Below are 19,868 nucleotides of genomic sequence, written 5' to 3' on the forward strand. Positions count from 1 at the left end.
CGCAAAAAAAAAAAAAAAAAGAGTAGAGGGAGTTTTCTAAATACATTAGTTGAGAGCAGGAGTGAGGGTGAAAGTGTGCCAAGCAAAGCGGCAGAAGCAAAGGCCCAGAGGGCTGAGATGGCCAGATCCGCACCTATGCACATGTAGTACATGAGGCCGGGGCGAGGCAGACTAATGGAGGCCGGAGAACACCCCGAGGGACTCCACGGGGCACTCCACTGCTTTAGAAAGTGGCAAATCGAGCTCTTTGACAGCCATCGTCATGCAGTTCTGGTGTTTCTGCTCCACTTTGCCTAATCAGGTTAGAGTAGAATCAACTCTGATTCCCTGCCTCCCTCCCCTCCCTCCCCTCCAGCCACTCCATCCCCACTGACTGTGCCAAGGGCCAGCTGTCAGGGCAGCAGCTCTGTATGAAGCAGTACTACGGGCTCTTCTCCTCCTACCGGCTCCCCGGCCACACCCAGGACACGCTGGTGGCCCAGAAGAGCAGTGTCATGCCGGAGCCTGAGCACGTCATCGTGGCCTGCTGCAACCAGGTAGGCGGCCCCTTGCTGCTGCAGCCTCTCAGGCTTGGGGAGGGGCGCACGTGTGTTCATCCATTCCTGCTTCTCCAAGGGTGTTCAACCCCCTCCCGGAGTCACACGGTGAGCTGGGGCGGGGTGGCCCCAAAGTGGGGTATCTTGAGTCCTGGTCAGTCCCATTCCTCTCCGCTGGTTGGATTTTAAGAACGAGGAGAGTCATCAATTGAGAATGCCTTCAGTGGGTTCCCATTTCAGTCCTGACCAGCCAGGTCAGGTTCAAAGAACCGCCTGGATGGACTGAGAGTCGTTAATGAGACTAGCATGTCCTTAGCCCTTCCACATGCAGTCATCCAGGCTGTGGCCTTCCTGGAGACCACATACAGACAGATGGACAGCTTACAGACTGACTGTCAGGACTTCCATGTCCAGACCATAGGCTTGGCACTTCCGTTCATCCCATCTGATCCTACGATGGCCCTGCAGAGGGGGCCTTGGAATCTCCATTTGACAGATGAGGAAACGAGACTTAGGTTAAGTGCCTTGTCCAAGGGTGAGAAGTCCTCCTAGGTCTGCCAGGGTCACAAGCCCACAAGGTCCTCAGACTGGGTTCCAGGGAACAAAAAAGAGTCCATGGGGGCCCAGGGGACAGGGCGAGCATGAGGACAACAGACAGTATATTCTATATATTGAGGCTCCACATAAATATTCCATCTGACTAAAAGCTGTTTTGTTTTCTGTCAAAACCCAAGTTTGACATCCACCCTGGGGACTCCCCTGGTATTTGTTCTACAGTGTTTTCTTCTTGGGCTCATCTGACATTTTCAGTCTAAGCCGGGAGCCCTAAGTCCGCCATCGGAGGATGGCCGTTCCAGGTTCGAAGCCCACCTGACGCCTGGCCGGCCACAAAACGAGAACCTTTCTCCATCTTCGTTCAAAAGTCAAACCCAGAATTTCCCAGCGCCCACGCACCCTAGCATCCACCCCTTCCAGAAACGCTTTCAGGCTCCCACCCTGAGCCAGGCCACCTGTATGCTGTCCAGCGTGTGGGACCAGGCACTCACGTCAACCAGCTGACAAGCGTTCTTGACCTGGGGCTGGGAATAAAACCCTTTACAATGCCCGAGGCTCTAGCTTCAAAACTGCTGAACGACAGCTCACAAGCCTTACACACAGAGCACACGCAGGTGCACATGTATGTGTGTACACGTACGCGTAGAGCATTTTGTGTGTTGTTTCTCCATTTTAATCTTCCTCTGCATATTATTCGCTGACCTGCTTTTTTTCTCCACTCACCAGTGTGTTTGAGATCTATCCCCGCAGCTGTACCTAGAGCTAGTTCCTTCCCTTTAGCTGCTGGATAGACATGCACTGGATGAATAGACCACAGTTTACTTAACCATTCCCCTACTGGAGAACATTTGGGCTCTCTGTACCGCTTTGCTATTGCAAACAGGCTGATATGCACATTCCTTTATATGTCTTTCCGGGCACAAGGGTATACGTTTCTCTAAGCCTTAGGCTAGAGTACGTATTTATAAGAACAACTGCTGGATCATAGGGCATGCACATTTTCAGTTTTGATTGACACAGCCCTCCAACAGCAGTTGTATCCATTTCTCCTCAATTCCCCACAAACATAATGGTTTTATGTAATCTAGGAACTACAGAAACAAGCTTTCTTTAGTAAGTTTAATCTGACCTTCTTTGATTTGGGGCAGTTTGGAGTCCAGCACAGTCAGCAGTGTTGGGCTGGTCCCCACATTATGACTCTTCAGAGCCATCACATACCTTGGGAACCGTGGGCCCGAGCATCCCCGCCCTGCCCCCGTGTGGAGGCTCAGGGAGGGCCTGACGCCTTGGGCTGACCGCCCTGAGTGACGTCTTTGACCTGTTTCCCCCACAGTTCTTTGTCTTGGATGTTGTGATTAATTTCCGCCGTCTCAGTGAGGGGGATCTGTTCACTCAGTTGAGAAAGATAGTCAGAATGGCTTCCAACGAGGATGAACGCTTACCTCCAATCGGCCTGCTGACGTCAGACGGGAGGAGCGAGTGGGCTGAGGCCAGGACGGTCCTCGTGAAAGGTTAGCAGCAGTGCCCAGTGCGTCTCCACGCTCATCTCATCCTCACACCCATCGGCTCCCCTCCCTCCAGGGTCGGGCGCCATGCCTCATCCCCATTTGCCATAGCACGGGGAGCTCAGGCCTCCCTCCAACGCAGGACCGATGGCATGTCCTACTGTCAGCCGAGGTGCCTTGAAACTGAAGGCACCTTTTGTGCCCTTGTAATTCATCTGACAATGTGCTAGCTTTCTGGGTGAGGCTGACTAGCCCTGGAATCTGAGGATGTCCAGGAATATTGAGGGAGGGAAGATTACGAGCTGGATGAAGGCCAGCTGCAATGAAGCAGTTGTGTTTTACTGGTGGGCAGGGATGGTACTCATTTCAAGAGTCTGAGTCACTGGAAGAGCTGTCAGGTGGGGATCTGGGATGGAGCCCACCTCTGGGAGGGTGGTTGGCTGCCTCCTTCCTGTGATTTCACGGTCCCGGAACTCTTCACCTTCAAGCTGACCTTATCCTGCAGGCTGCTGCTCTTATGAAAGTTTCTGAGCGTTCCCATAAGAAATCCAGGAAGAGCCTTACAATTTTCAGATCATCCTTCTGGAAACGACTTTTCAAACCCAAAGCGAGCCCTATTCTCAGAAACTGGATGGAGAGCCTTCCTTTCTTGTCTACGTTAGAGATTCCCAGATGAGGGGTGACACTTCTGTGAGCCTCTGTCTGCCCCTCAGGTTTTGATGCAGCCAGGTGACCATTCGGACTCCCGGAGTGTCTGTAAGCTGAGGACCTGGGATAGGCCTAGGGAGTGTAAGGGACAGAGAGGATGAACCCCTGGCCCTGAGCAGCCCCTTCGATAGGAATCGGGGAAGGGACGACAGATGAGGGAGCAGATTTAAGTACATAGTAATGCAGTGTCTACCCATGTAAGGCAGTAGGGCCAGCAGGTGCCAAATAAATGCTCCAGGACCTCAGAGAGGGGAGGGAGCCCTTCTAATTGGGAGGCTTTTGAAAGGCTTTGTAGGAAGAGGTGGGAATTGAGCAAAGCCCTGTGACATGAGTGAGAGGGGCAGGAGGGAGGGACAGTGTCCAGGCAAGTACACCAACTGCAGGCAAAGTCGACCGCCCAGCAGGGCCACGTCTGACCTGCCAGTACCATGAGGAGAGCAGTCTGGCTGGCAAAGGTGGCCATGCTAAATGTACTGAGAGAATGAAAAGTGGTGGGGCTTGGATGTATGGCCACAGGCATTTCCCTCTCCCTAGAAGGTTCTTCCCCCAGGGCTGGCTGGCTCCTTGCACCATCCCAAACTCAGCTCAGGTGCCCCACCCTAGCCCCTCCTGGAGCATCCCCCAGCTCTCCCCAGCTCACTCTGTCCCCTTGTCCTGTTTTCTCATCTTGATTGCATTTCTCACCCTCTGAAGTCAGCTTTCCATTTGTTTGATTCGTGCTGATTATCTGTCCTGCCCCACCCCCCAAGTCTATAAGGTCCAGGAGAACAGGGGCCTTACCTGGTTTAACTTCTGAATCTGCTGTCGCAAACACAGCTAGTCCCCAGTTATATTTGTTAAATAAAAGAATGAAGGACTGGGCTTCCATGGTGGAGCAGTGGTTGAGAGTCCGCCTGCCGATGCAGGAGACGCGGGTTCGTGCCCCGGTCCGGGAAGATCCCACATGCCACGGAGCGGCTGGGCCCGTGAGCCATGGCTGCTGAGCCTGCGCGTCCGGAGCCTGTGCTCCGCAACGGGAGAGGCCACAACAGTGAGAGGCCCGCGTACCACAAAATAAAAAATAAAAAAGAATGAAGGACTACTAAGGATACTGGGCCCCAGACTTATTTCTCACTTACCAATGAATTTTTCTTTCATTCGATTCTTGGGCACTTTATAGTGCTTGGTCTTAAATCGGAGGCTGCATGGGTCACAGGGAGGTGTAAGAGTTGACCCTGTTCTCACTGAACTCACTGCCAAGTGGGGGAATTAATAACTTATGATTTGACAGTGAGTTGATTCCCTCAGCAGACCATGGTGTAATCAAATCCCACTCTTCTCCCCTCCAGGGAAAGAGACAGGCATCAAAAGAATCGCCTCTGCTTCCAGTACGGTTCCCACTTTATTAGCAGGCCAGGCCCAAGCCATCTCTCTGCAGAACTGACCGGGACTGCCTTGGGGTTTGAGTGCTTGGGTGCGCTAATCGGAATTAATTTGTTAATGGCACTTGATCTGGCTTTCTGAATGGAAGTGCTGTTTCTAAAGGAAGCACCGCAGAAAGGAGGGGGCGCAAACACGCCTTCCCTTTGGAAATCTAATTAATCCAGTTAGCACTGACTGTGTCATCTGCACAGCAGGAAGCCAACCTTTCACAGAACTCTCCTCTCTGGAGTGCCCCTTCCCATGGAAGGAAAACAGGGAAACCACTTGGATACAATTTTGGTGTAAAAATGAAAGATTAAGGCAGCTTGGGCTAGAGTGGAGAGTGAAGATGGAAGGACACGGGTGGGGTCTAGATACATTTCAAACTAGAAGTGACAATAAGGAAAAGAGGAATGAGCAAGTGTCCTAGGTTTTTGATGTGAGCAGCTGAGTAGATGGTGGTACCATTCACTGAGATGAGAACCAGGTGAGGGAAGTGGCAACAGAATGGAGAAGTCCTTTCCAAGTATGTTAGGGCTGAGACGCCTTGAGTCAAGTTAGATCTATGTGTCTGGTCCTCAAGGGAGAGGTCGGTACAGAGATATAAATTTGAGAGCCATCAGCACAGAAGTGATATTTGAAGTCACGGACTTGGATGAGATCATCTGGAAACAGAAGAATGGGGCCTTGGAGGTCAGGTAGAGAAAGATGCAAAGGGGATTGCAAAAGAGCAGCCTGTGAAGTCAAGAGGAAACCAGGAGATGAGTCACGAAAATCCAAGAGGGAAGGAGAGAGCCGCTGACCACGTGGGATGCTGCTGAGAGCTCGCGGAAGAGCAAGACAGAGAGGAAACCCTGGGCTTAGCAACCCTAAGTCATCCGTGACCTTCACTAAAGTCAGACTAGAGTGCTAGGAAGGGTGAATGGTTGTATGCTGATGGAAGCCATCCAATAGCAGGAGGGAATTGTTGATGAGACAGTCACTGAGTAGAATCTTGAAGGGTGGGTGGTTCTTTTCAGACACTTTGGTACTAGAAGGAGCAGGAAAATGGAAGTGGTGGGAAGACGATGGGGCTCAAGGGCAGTGTTTTTAGTAGGAGAGGCAAGTGCATGGAAGTAATCCAGGAAGTGAAATTGTTAATGAGGAGAGAGGAGACAGAGGGGTGGAATTCTTGCAAAGGCAAAAGGAAATGGAACCCAGAGAATCAGAGGCCTTTGACTGGTACAGGGAAAACAGGAGCTGGGCCCGAGGTCCACGGGGATGTGGCTGTGGTGGCAGGAATAAGAGGAGGTTCCTGACTAGAGGCTTCTGGCTTCAGATCCGCAGAGCCACGGCTATGCACCAAGAGAGGCGAGGGTGGGACACTGGAGGCAGAAGAGAATACGTGGAATAGCCTCTTGCAAAGTGGAAAAGACAGCCTACTCAGGAAACTTGCTAAGATTCATGGACTATGTCGAGCTTGTATTTGAGGGCTTGGGGTCATACATTTTAGAAGAAATTAATTAGCATTGTTTTGCATTTCCCCCCCCATAGTGCTCAGGTCCTGAGGTTCAGGTGAGGAGAAGGTGGGTTGCTGTGTTCAGCCAAGGTTGGTGAGCATAATGGAGGGAGTGGGGGGCAGGTGTGGCAGGGGAATGACTGTAATGTTGGAATCTGAACTGAGTAAGGAGATTCGTTAGTCTGCTCAGGCTGCCATAACAACGTACGACACACTGAGGGGCTTAGACAACAGCCATTTATCTTCCCCCACTTCAGGAGGCTAGAAGTCCAAGATCAAGATGTCAACAGAGTTGGTTTCTTCTGAGGCCTCTCTCCTTGGCTCATGGATGGCCATCTTCTCCCTGTGTCTTCACATTGTCTTCCCTCTGTGTGTGTGGATGTCTGTGTTCTCATTTCCTCTTCTTATAAGGACACTAGTCATGTTGGACTAGGGCCCCACCCCAGTGACCTCATTTTAATTTAATTACCTCTGTAAAGATCCCCATCTCCAAATACGGTCCCATTCTGAGGTACAGGGGGTTAGGACTTCAACTTGGGAATTTTTGGGGGACATAGTTCAGCCCATCACAGGAGGGAAGTGAAAGACAGGCGTGGGTGGTGCAGAGTTGAAATAGGCAGTGGGGCCCAAGGGTTTTGGGGGTGTCAGTGAGGTGAGACGTGTTGCAGTGGGAGGTAAGAGAGTGTGAAGCAGGAGTCAAGAGTGTGGTCAGGGCGCGGCATGCTTGAACTAGGCTTCAGAGGGGGTTGGCTCCTGGTAGAGGTACATCCCCAGATGTGATGGTGGGAGTGGGTACTGAGGTTAGACTGTCAAAAGTGAGACGTCAAGGAGCTGAGAGAGGAGTATGCCAGCCAGGTCACACACACGGGGACGTCCAAGCTACCGGAAGGACGGCCAGAGTGCTGATGGGGAGGAAGAAGCTGAGCCAGGAGCCCAGGTCATCATGGCCGGGCACTGTGAAGAAGTCAGCGGAGCCCAGCAGCAAGGAGGAGGGTGTGATGGGAGGGGTGAAAGCCCAACAACTGCAGCTCCAAAGGGAAAGGGAGGAGGAGTCATTTAGGAGCAGGAACAGAGAAGGGGAAGCCCCCTACCAATCTGGCCCCCTGGTGAGTGTGAGGGGACACAACAGTCTCTTAGAAGGGGGTTCAGGGAGGTGGACCCTCAGGGAGGCCACCCTCCACTTGAGGCAGAAGGTGAATAGAACACTTTCAGAAGAGGTTAACAACACAAGGAATAGCCAATCAGTCACCGTGAAGAGTCCAGGAAGGAGGAGAGGGGGAGGGGGGAGGGCTGTGTCCTCACAGGGGTCACTGGAACGGCAGGGGATGAGAGTGCCAGGGAAAGACCCAGGGATGGTGGTCATTGTTGCAAATGATGCTCCCAAAGCCCTAACCTCGGGGAAGCCTCTCTCCTGGTTCCAGGAGCAGCTGCTGGCTGTGGTTGTGAGGCTTGGGGGTCTTTCTGGCTCACAGTAAAACCACAGTTAATTCTGTGAAATGGGTTGAGCTTTCCGGGGTATCTCAGCTGAAGTCCCAAGGGCTCCACCTCCCTTCCTGGGACCCAGGCAGAGACCCAGTCCGTGGGCACTGGGCCCAGGCTGGCACTGTCCAGCAGGAGGCTTTAGCCATGCTGAGCTCCGCTCGTCCTGATGGAGGCCTGGACCAAGGAGCCTGAACTCAGACAAAATCCACCCCTGTATTCTCACAGGGTCAGCTGAGACCCAGAGGGGCAGTTGATTTCATCAACCCACTGTCTTTCCAGAGATGGTTCCTTGATCCCCCAACCAGGATGGCTGCCTCTGTGAACCCCCAGGCTGCCCAGCCTCTGATCCTCTGCCATGACATCAAGAGGGTGGAGCTCATGGAGGTCCAGTAACTGCCAGTGGGGCACAGCCCACATGGAGTGCCCTCCGGGGAGGCCAAGGGCTACAGGACCTGCTGGTACCGTTACTGCCCCTGAGGGCTGCCAACTTGCTGGGGAGACCAGAATAAGCAGAATCGTGAGGGCAAGAGTGGACAGGATAAAACCAAATGAGGGTCTCCATCAGGAGTCCTGTGGGCGTTTGGAGGCCTCACCCCTCTGCATGTCATAGCCCAGGAGGCTTTCCTGTGTCAAGTGGGACTAGAGGTAAACCCAGGTGGGTTGTGGTCAGTGGGACTGGGGCTAGCTGACAATATCAGGGTCATCTAGAGAGCTCCTAAAAAAACCCCCCAAAACCCAGATTCCTGGGTGCTGGTGATTTTCCAGTGGGACTGGAGTGAGGCCAAGGGATTTGTATTCTTAAAGCACCCTCAGGTGTAGTGCAGGTTGGGACCCACTTATTCGGATATCAGCGGCTACTGTGCATGGAGGTCCCCCTTGGTGCTGAGCCCTGTCCTGGGCGCTTTCTGTCCCTTGTTGCCATCGGTCTTCATAATAGCCTATGAGGCGAGAGTTTCATCCCCACAGAGCAGAAGAGGCTGTGTCTCCCACAGTTTGAGGGAGTCCCCACCCTTACAGGTGGTGGGCGGTGGAGCCAGGACTGAATAAGGAACATCTGTCTCCCCAGCCTGAGATCTGCGGGGCCCGGTGGGCAGGGGTGGGATTCAGGCCTCAGAAGGGCCGTGCACATCCACTCAGAACCTCCCTCCCTGCCCAACGCGAAGCTACGGCCTTCCCGAACCCAGGAGGAGCCAACACCGTTATCCCGGTCTGGAAATTTAATTAGACATCCAGCCCTGAGTCTGGAAGACTACAGTGCTTGTCAATTTGTAGGAAAAGGATAGCCAGCTGGAGATACCTCCACCGCACTCACCCACCACAGCCCGCTGGCTTGCATGGGTGCTGCCGTGGAGAACCTGCAAGCAGACTTCGGAGGCATATGCGGCCATTTACACAGTCCTGTAAGTATTTATCCCCAGCAGCCAATTAGAGCTGAGCCACTGCTTTCAAGGAGGGAACTGACAGAAGGTAGCTGTGTCTGCAGAAGGCCTCCTCGGTCATGGTTTACAAGAACCACTCGGGATGGGGCATTTTGCTCTTTAAATATTGTCATCCAGAGATAGGCAAGTCTGCTGATTTGAAAAACAATTGCACATTAGCAATCACAGCATGTCTGATTTAACTGGCCCAGAAATACCTCCTGGTCTCTTGAGGCTGAATGCTGTTTCTTGGGGCCAACCCCTCCCTCCCACAGTGGAAGCATGAAGGCTTTTATAGATGAGAGCATCCAGGCAGGGAGAGGCATGTGGTCCAAGGCAAGAGGCCTGAGCTTGACCTGTGCCTCACTGCTGTCCCCTGGAGCCTGGCTTCCTAGGCCTGGATGTGGAAATAGCAGCCCCACCCGTGGATAGGACCAAGGGGATGCAAAGCTGGTGCCTGGCACACAGAGGGTGATCGCTAAGGGATAACTCTTATTAGACTGGGGGAAACACTCTGGGGATGTTTTGCCCAAGCCCACAGCCTCTCTGGAAAAATCCGGTGAACTGAAAATGGACACCTGTTGATGGGCACTGCCCTTGCAGTCAGTGACAGTGGCCCACGGCCTCAGACTGAATGGCCTATAGTCCTTGTGTGGAGCCCTAACCCTTATTGACTCTGGGATGCTCTTTTGCCTCCCCCAGGCTCCCCACATACCACATGCTCTGTGTGCACACACTCCAGACACCTGTCCTCTTTCATTTCTCGCTGGGTGCCATCTCTCTGGCCCTCACCGTCCATTTCATGACCAGCACTATGATATTTGGTTACAAGGTAGCTAAGAGGTTTTGGGGGCTTTTTGTATCTCCTGACCTTCTCCACTCACCACCTCTCCCCTATATTCTGGAAGCATGATAGCTATTTAAATCTGCCTTTGTGGGAAAGGTGGCTAGAACCCAGAGGAAAGAAATTCTTGGCTCCTGACTTTAAAAAAAAAATTAAATTAAACTCATTTGGAGATAATTGCACATGTACTTGTAAGAAATAAACTCGCCTGTACCCCCGGAATGGTAACATCTTGCAAATCTTACAATATCACAACCAGGACATTGACATTGATACAGTCAAGATACAGAACATGTCCATCCCCACAAGGATCCCTCTGTTCCCTTTATAGCCACACCCACCTCCCTTCCAGCCCCATCCCTCTTTAACCCCTAGCAACCACTAATCTATCCTTCATTTCTATGATGTTGTTTCAAGAATGTCATATAAATGGAGTCATGCAGTATGTAACCTTCGGAGATTGGCTTTTTCACTCAGTATAATTCTCTGGAGATTCATCCAAGTTATTGCATGTGTGAATAGTTCATACTGCATTCCACAGTATGGATATATCACAATGAGTGATATAACCATTGAAGGATATCTGAGTTGTTTCTACTTTTTGGCTATTACAAATAAAGCTACTATGAACATATATGTATAGGTTTTTATGTGATCATAAGTTTTCATTTCAGAAAAAAATGTTCAGCAATGAAATTGCTAGGTCATACGATATTTGCATGCTTAATTTTTCAAGAAACTGCTAAAATGTTCTTCAGAGTGACTGTACCATTTTACATTCCCATCAGCAACGTATAAGTGATCCAATTTCTCTGCATCCTTACCAGCATTTGGGATTGTCACTATTGTTTTTTTTTACCCTTCTGATAGGTGTGTAGTGATCTTACTATAGTTGTAATTTACATTTCTCTTATGACTAATGATGTTGAATGTCTTTTCATGGCTAATTTCCCTCTAGAGCTCATCTTTTGGGAAATATCATTTCATGTCTTCTGCTCATTTTCTAATTGGATTGTTTGGGGTTCAGGTTTGGGGTTTTGGGGTTTTCTTTTTACTGTGAGTTCTAAGAATTGTTTCTATATTCTTTACTAGCCTTTTATTGGATATGTGGCTTTATATTTTCTCCCAATATGTAGCTTATCTTTTCATCTTCTTAACAGGGTGTTTCACTAAGGAAATGTTTTTAGTTTTGATGAAATCCAATTTATCAATTTTTTCTTTTATGGATCATACATTTGGCATCAACTCTAAGAATTCTTTGCCTAGCCCGAGATCCCAAAGATGAATTTCTCCTATTTTTTTCTAAAAGTTTTATAATATTACATTTAAGTTGACTATCCATTTTGTATTAATTTTTTATAAGATATGAGATTAAAAAATATTTTTTTATTTGGGTATAGTTATTTTACAATGCTGTGCTAGTTTCTCCTATACAGCGAAGTGGAGTTCCCTGTGCTGTACAGCAGGTTCTTATTAGTTATCTATTTTATACATATTAGTGTATATATGTCAATCCCAATCTCCCAGTTTATCCCCCCCGCCCTGCTTTCCCCCCTTGGTGTCCACACGTTTGTTCGCTACATCTGTGTCTCTATGTCTGCCTTGCAAACCAGTTCATCTGTACCATTTTTCTAGATTCCGCACATATGCATTAATATACGAGATTTTTATCCAAGCTTTTTTGAGGAGGGGTACCTATGAGTGTCCAATTACTCCAATAATATTTGTTGAAAAGGCCATTCTTCCTACACTGAATTACTTTTGCACCTTGGTCAAAATCAAATGGACATATTTGTGTTAGTCTATTTTGGGGTTTTCTGTTTGCTTCCATTGATCTATGTGTTCATCTCTCTGCCAATACCACACATTCTTGGCTATGTAACTATGTGGTAAGTCTTTAAATTGGATACACTGACTCCTCCAACTTTATTGTTTTTTAAAATTGTTTTAGCTATTCTAGTTCCTTTGCCTTTTCACATAGATTTTAGAATAATCTTGTCTATATCTACAAAAAGTCTTCTGAGATTTTGATGGGAGCTGTGTTAAGCTTGTATATCAATTTGGGAGAGTTGGCATCTTCACCCTGTTGAGTGTTCCAACGTGTGAATACGGTATGTCTCTCCATTTACTTAGATCTTTGAAGTTTTGCATTAGTGTTTTGTAGTTTCAGTATACAAGTCCTGTATGGTTTTGTTAGATTTACACTGGAGTACTTCATTTGTTTTGCATGATTTAAATCACATTGTATTTTTAATTTTGGTGTTCCTGCCTTGTCACTGGTATGCAGAAATACAATTGATTTTTGTAATCTTGTACCTTGTGAACTTCTAACTCACTTATTAGTTCTACGTGGGTTTTTTTTGGTAGATTCCTTATAATTTTCTACATAGACAAATCATGTAGTATGAAAATAGACAGTTGTTTTTTCTTTCTTGTATGTTTCTTTTTTATTCCCTTTTCTTGCCTTTTTGTGCTGGCCAGAACTTCCAGTACTATGTTGAATAGCAGTGGTAAGAATGGGTATTCTTTCTTGTTCCTCATCGTAGGGGCAAAGCATGCAGTCTTTTCACCCTTAAGTATGATGTTAGCTATAGGCTTTTTTTGTAGATGCTGTTTATGAAGTTGAGGAAATTACCTTCTATTCCTAGTTTTCTGAGATTTTATCATGACAAGATGTTGAATTTTGTCACTTACACTTCATCAATTGATATAATCATGTGATTTTTCTGTAGTCTGTTAATACAGTGGATTACATCAATTGATTTTCAAATATTGAACCAGGTTTGCATCCCTGGAATAAGCCCCACTTAGTCACAGTGTATAATTCTTTTTATATGTTGCTTAATTCTATTTGCTGATATATCGTTGACTATCTTTGTATCTATATTCATGAGGGTTATTTGTCTTGTAGTTGGTTGTTTTTTTCATGTGTTTGGGGGTGGTGGCAGTGGTGTGCTGTTTTATCTGGTTTTGGTGTCAGGGTAACATTGGGAAGTGTTCCCGCCTTTTATATTATCTGGAAGAAATTGTGTAGATTGAAGTTAATTCTTCCCTAACTGTTTGGTAGACTTCTCTAGAACCATCTGGGCTTGGAGATTTTGGTGGGGAGGGGAAAGTTTAAACATACAAATTCAATTTCCTTAATAATTACAGGGTCTCCAAATTATCTGTTTCAGATTTGGTGCATTGTGGTAGTTTATACTTTTTAAGGGATTGGTCCATTTCATCTAAGTTGTCAAATTTATGTCTGTAGAGTTGTTCATAGTATTTCTGAAAAGTTGTCTTTTTGATATCTGCAAGATCCATAGTGATGTGCCTGTTTAATCCCTGATATTATGTCTTTTATCTCTTTTGTTTTTCTTCGTTAGTCTTGCTAGAGATTTGATTGATTTTTGAAAAGAAACAGCTTTCTTTTCATTGATTTTCTTTCTTTTTTCCCCTGTTTTCAATATCATTGATTTCTGCTCTTTGTTATTTCTTTCCTCCTCCTTGTTTTGGGTTTATTTTGCTTTTTTTCCCTAAGTTTTTGAGTTGAGAGCTTATATTATTCATTTGAGACTTTTCCTCTTTTCTGATGTCAGCATTTGTGCTATACATTTCCCCCTCAACAAAGCTTTAGCTGTGTCTCACAAATTTTGATATGGTGTATTTTTATTTTCATTTATTTCTATGTTTTTTTTAAAATTTCCTTTAAGATTTCCTCTTTGACCCATGGATTATTTGGAAGAGTGTTGTTTAGTTTCCAAATGTTTGGAACATTTATTTTTCTGCTGTTTTTAAAAATCTTGATTCCAGAGGTCAGAGAACACATTTTGTATGTTTTCAATTAGTTGAGGGTGTTTTATGGCCTAGGATATGGTCTACTGTGGCATATATATTCCAAGGGCACTTGAAGAGAATGTGCATTCTGCTGTTGTTGGGTGAAGTGTTCTATCAATAGATCCTGTTGATCGATGGTGTTGTTAATTTCTTTTATATCCTTGCTGACTTTCTGTAGCTGTTCTGTCAAGTATCAAGAGAGAGGTGTTGAAGTCTCCAATACACTTGTGGATTTGTCATTTTTTTCCTTCAGTTCTGTTAGTTTTTGCTTCACATATTTTGAGGTATGTTTGGTAGATACACATTTAGGATTGCTATGTCTTCTTGGTAGATTGACCTTTTTTTTAATGTAATATCCCTCGACATCTCTTGTAATTTTCTTTGCTCCGAAGTTTACTTAATCTGATATTAATATAGCCACTCCTGCTTTCTTTTCATTAATATTTGCTGGATATGTCCTCTTCCATTTCCTTTCACCCAACCTATATCATCATATTTGATGTGAGTTTCTTGTAGATAGAATATAGCTTGGACATACTTTTTGTTGGCCTCCTCATAGCCTCTAGGGGCTGGGAGTATAAAGATCACCCCATAAGCCATAGAGTAGAGAAGAATTTGAGAGGTGTGATGGCAGACTTCCCTCCCAAAAGGAGCTATGATTCCTTTATCTGCGGAGGAAAGATGCTCAGATGTGAATGACAAATATTTAGAAGCTCTAAGTGTCTGAGAAGGAACCCAGTGCCTCCATCTCCCAGACTATCTATTCCCAGGGAATAGATCCCAGAGGGCTGTGTGTCTATCTGTGTGCGTGCGTGTGCACAGGTGGATGTGTTGGGGAGCAACACCTGAGGGGTCTGCAGCCCTCTAAAGGCAGAGGTGCTGTGTTCATTTTATCTTTGCTCACCTTAGTCACAGTCTGGATGCTTTCAACCTCTAACAGAAGCTCCAGGGCCCTCCAAGGCCGCATGGCCTCTGGAATTTCTGCATCGCGGAAGCTGTCAGCCCCCCAGGCATGGGTGGCAGCTCCTCCTATTACTCAACTCCGACTTCTACCTATTAAGCAGGGGCTCCTTGAGGAAGATTGATTTCCCACATTAAACGAGCCTCCATGTGCTCGATGAGGATGTCACAAGACAAATGGCTCCTGCCGTGTGCCTCCAGCCCACTGCCCCGTGTTTCCATTACGTTTGGGCCAGAGTCATGGTGGATGAGTTTGGTGTAGCTCATTTTCTGCCTTACACGATAAACTTGTCAGCGTTTGACCGATCAGCTGCTTGTATGCAGGGAGTTCATTTGCAAAAGGCGACCTGGCATCCCAGCTCTGCTGTCCTGCTCCCATTTCACTCTGTCTAATGAGCTAGGACCCAGTTCCCGTTGGGTGGTGCTGCGCTCTGGGGCCCTGCTCAACCTGCACGCAGTGGTGATAGTTCAGCCCCTCCTCAGGGGTCCCTCTCTCCTGCCTGGAGGTGGCTGGGGCACTGATGCCTTTTTTGCTGCCAGCCTCAAGTCACCCGGCTGGGAAGGAGAGTGCCAAACTCCCACTCTTCTGCATAGAGGCGGCATCAGATCTGCTCCCCAGCATCCCCTGCCGTGGGCTTCCTGGGGAGCTGCAGCCTGCCCAGTCCACACTGGCCTTGGGGCTGTTTCATAGGCAAATACCAAGCCTGGGCTCTCAAGAGCTCACTGAGACATGGACCAACGTGTGTAACATCGGGGTTGCCCATGGTCCCCAGGCCCAGGCCCTCCCCAAGTGGCTAGGCATCACTGACAAGCTCCACCCACAAGCCTGGGTGTCTACTGCCTAGCCTCAGAGCCTTTTCCAGCACTGTTATCTCCCTTCCTCTCCGCCTGTTTGAATCAGACCCAGGCCTAGCCAAGGCCTCCCGTGCTTTGAAGCCCCCAGCCACCCTGATCCCAAAGGACCCCCAGAATAGCACACAGTGCAGGGCCAGGCACCATGGCCATTGGCAGGGACTCCTATAGGAGCAGAGAGGGGCAGGGTGGGAAGCTTTTCAGAGAGTGAGGAATCCCTTTCCTGTCTCCATCTCTCCCCCATCCCTTCCATCCCATGAAGCTCCATGCCCCAAAGGTAGTGGTTTCCTGACTTTCAAGGGGCTGGCTGGGCTCCTCTGAGCTCCCTCTCTGAGCTGTGCCCACAGATCTCAGCCTCACCTATCCATGCACACTCAAGTCCATTGCCAGCCATGGACACTTTCCTGTGCCCACCTGGGCTGGGGACCCAGGCCCTGCTCTCTGTGAGCTCAAAGGCGTGGGAAGAGGGGGCCAGATCAGGGCTCCTGGAGCTGGACTGTCGGTGACAGAGTTTTGGGGCGTGACAGGGTCACGCACTGTAGGGTCATGCACAGAGCGCTAGGAGGTGGTGGTTACATGGAGCGAGCAGAGGGTCCTTATCTGCCCTGAGCACGCAGCCGAGCCGGCTTGTTCCCGGTGTGAGGCGTCCTGGAGGGCAGGAGCTCTCTGGGCTGCCCCCACCCACGCCGGGCGCAGGGTCGGTACCATGAGAGGGTTAGGGAACTTGGGAGGATTTGACCAGTAGGGCTTTGATAGGCAGAGAAGGAGAAGGGCCCCCATACAGGGGGCAGCCTGCGTGGTGTTGAGGGGATGAATGTGCGCAGGTGACTGGGAGTGACAGGAGGCTCCTTTGAGGTCCATGCAGGGATTCAGGGCAGGCGACCCGGAGGGGCAGCAGACGCGAGCAGTGGAGCCCAGGAGCCACGCTGAGAATTTTGGATCCTTCCTTGTGGGCCGTAGAAGTTGTTTCAGGTCGAAAAGGGTGATGTGGTGACTGTATCACACTTAAGGAAGGGCGGAGGGGAGTTCTCCATCCCCGACCCCACCCCCAGCACAATGGTGTCTCGTTTGCCGTTCAGTCCCCAGGTCATGGCCCAAAACCTTGATGTGGATCAGATGAGGCAGGAAAGTCCAAGAGGCCATGTGGAAGGTGATGAGTCATCCTGGACCCATAGGAGTCAAGAGGGATCCTGAACTCCCAGGGCTCCCCAAATCCATATTCTAGACAGGAAGCGGGGAAGGGAGAGCCGAGGGTGGGCTGGCTTGCTGGTTAGCCTCATTCGCCGGCTAGAAGGTCTCCTCTGAGAGACATCTCCTTCCCCCAGGATTTGCAAGAGGAGGGGGGAAGGGGATAGTGGGGGCTGCAGACTCCTTTCACTCGAGGACGTCTGTGGACCCCTCTCACGATCCTGGAGAAATCACCCTGGCATGGCGGGGACTGCACAGGTGGCCTTAGCATCTGTGTGCCCAGTAGGTGTTGAGGAGACCCAGGGGAGGGTCTCAGGGATTGCCTCACTCGAGGCTGCCTATGCCAGGAAGGAAAGCAGCCCCGAGAGCCTGGGGTGAGGCCAAGAAGAGGGAGGAGCAGACAGGACTTTCTCGATGGCCTTTCCAGGCCCCTAACTGGACAGAGGAAAGGATGGGCAGAGTCTGGCTGTGGTCCTCACTGGCAGCGTCAGCTGTGTACTCAGCCTCCCACTGACGGGGAAGGGGCTGCTGTGCCTAGCTCAACCCATGGGCAGGACCTGGCTGGTGAACAGCACAGGGAGACCTGAGCCTGAGGGTGTGGAAGCCGTACCTGCTCCCACACATTCCTTGGACTTCAGGAAGGCAGATTCCAGACGACTATGACACACGATGGATATATTTCTTGGCTTCAGGCTCTGGAAGGAAAGAAGGCTCTAGAGCTGGGGGCTGGGGTGGGGGTGAGAGCTCTGAAAAGAGAAGTTCTGATTCAGCAGTCCCTGGGGTTCCAGTGGGAGGGGCAGGAGGGGAGAGGAGTTGTGGCTGCAGAAGCAGAGGGCTGCGTGTCCAGGCTCAGAATCGAGGGGCACAGAGCTGACTGCAGGAAAGAGCAGAGCCAGCACCCAGGACCAGGGCTGCCCAAGGGTCTGCATTAATGCTGAGACAGGAGGGAGCTGGGAGGGGGCTCGACTGCCTTCTCGGAGGGATCTTCAGCCCCCAGAGTGTTTATCTCTGACACAGAGAATAGCATTCTGGACAGGGATCTTGTACTTAAATAACTGCAGGGACAAGAGGGTTAAATAAATGAGAGAGGACTGGGGCAAACAAGGGCGCAGCTTCTCAGCTCCAGCTAATTCCTGCAGTGTGAAGATGTGAATCCAGTGTAACCAGACTGTATAAGTTAGTATTAGATTTGGCCACATGTGACTGAAAACCCAAAATAATAGTGGCTTAAAAAAAATAGAGATTTCTCTCTCTCTTCCTCTCTCTCTCACATATATGAGAACTGAGCCCTCCAGAGCTGATAGGTGGCTAGGATTCTTCCATCTCACCCCAAGGGTGTGGCCCACAGCCTCCTGGCCCAAAACGGAGGCTAGAGCTCTGGCCATCACACCTGTGTTCCAGGCAGCAGGATGGAGGAAGGTGGAAAGAAGGGCAAAGAGCATGTGCTAGTTGTATTTAAGGAAGCTGTCATACAGTGTTTCTAGATTTTGTTGGCAGAATTGAACACATGATTTCCCCCAGCTGTAAGAGGAGCCAGGAAATGTAGCTGTAGTGCTGCTCGTCCCTGTGCCAAGCTAAAAACCAGGAGTTCGATGACTAAAGGGGGTATGGATATTGGAATACGCCACGTAATGCCCCTTTGCTTCCAAATAACAGGCACTCCATCTTCTCATGCATAGAACACACTGGGGCTGGGGGAGGGCTGTAACCCTGCACCTCATCCAGCCCAGAGGTCAGGAGGTCTGGGTGATGTTCATCCCTTGCCATCGGGTCCTGATGCCCGCACACCCTGTGTGGGATGGTGGAAAAAGAATACTGTCACCACAGTAAAGACTCCTGACTGGGAGAAGGGATACACAGCAGCACACAATCAGGCCCTGCTGGGCAGGCTTTGTGAATCTTCCTGTGCTTATTGGAGGAAGCTGCCTGGGGCAGCCCATCTGGCCGGCCCAGCTCTATTACTGGAGGAACTCCGTACCCAGTGTCCCCCATGGAGGAGTCAGGCTCCCTTGGTGACGTGTCTCCTGCACAACACAGTGGCTTTTAGATGAGTTCTACGTGTCTGAAACTGCCCCAATGATCTCATCTGGATATAGGTTAAGGGGCAACCTGGCCCTTCCACTTACCCTCTGCGTGGAAATAACAGCTGGGGTGATGGTGGTGGGAGGGGTCTGGGAGAACAACACCCTCACTCCCTTACTTCCGATTTTCATGTGAAATTGACTAATTAAAATATTTTGGCAACTAATGTTTGAAAATTATAGTTCAGGACAAATGAACTTGCCTATGTGCCAGATATGGCCCTCAGGTGTGAGTGGAGGGTACCGCTGGACGGGGGAATTGGAGCTCCTTCTCTGGCACAGGCTGGCCCGAGGGTCTAACGTTTACGGGGAAGGTCCCACGCCACCCCTTTTCATCCTGGCAGGCAGGACCAGTGACCTCACATCTGGGGTCAGAACTGGCTACAGCTGAAGGGCAGGACTCTTGCAGGGACACTGACGGTGAGCTGGCCCCTGGGGTTAGCATAGAAGCTCAGGACAGGCAGGCTGACTTCCCGGCCCAACTCCTGGGGTGGTGGGGGACTCAGGACTGGCTCAAGATCTGGGTGTCCATATGTGTGTCCGCCTGTGGCATGTGGGGCTCTGCAGAGGGGACCCCGGGCCCGGGGCAGGGCAGGTGCTAAGTAAGGCCGTGCTTGCCTTCCCTGCAGACTCCACCAACAGGGACTCTCTGGATATGATCGAGCGCTGCATCTGCCTGGTGTGCCTGGATGCCCCAGGAGGCATGGAGCTCAGCGACACCAACAGGGCGCTCCAGCTCCTCCACGGCGGAGGCTGCAGCAAGAATGGGGCCAACCGCTGGTACGACAAGTCCCTGCAGGTAAGCCTCCCCCTGGCAGGGCCAGTGGCCGGAGCTGCCTCGGGCTTACATCCAGCAGGCTCTCTTGCTGGCTTCTGCTGCCTAGGAGGTTGCATCTGGGGCCGAGGGAGCGGAGGACATGTGCCATTGGTGTCAGGTCCTGGACTGGCCAGAACTCTTCTCAGGAGCAAGTGACCAAACCCAGCTCCAACCCCCCTAAACTTCCTGTAGCCCAGCCTAAGG

General features: G+C 49.8%; 1 protein-coding gene across 1 annotated transcript in view; it reads left to right on the top strand.

The window, feature by feature from the left end:
• Nucleotides 1-19,868, top strand: part of CHAT (choline O-acetyltransferase) — a 50,254-nt gene that overhangs the window by 12,055 nt on the left and 18,331 nt on the right. Inside the window, exons 6-8 of the mRNA XM_029245651.1 lie at nt 356-536; nt 2,425-2,602; nt 19,477-19,646. Of these exons, the coding sequence (XP_029101484.1) occupies nt 356-536; nt 2,425-2,602; nt 19,477-19,646 (529 nt within the window). The remainder of the gene's footprint in view (nt 1-355; nt 537-2,424; nt 2,603-19,476; nt 19,647-19,868) is intronic.

The sequence above is a fragment of the Monodon monoceros genome, unplaced genomic scaffold (genome assembly GCF_005190385.1).
Source record: "Monodon monoceros isolate NGI ecotype Baffin Bay Population unplaced genomic scaffold, NGI_Narwhal_1 Super_Scaffold_4, whole genome shotgun sequence".
Classification (NCBI taxonomy): domain Eukaryota; kingdom Metazoa; phylum Chordata; class Mammalia; order Artiodactyla; family Monodontidae; genus Monodon; species Monodon monoceros.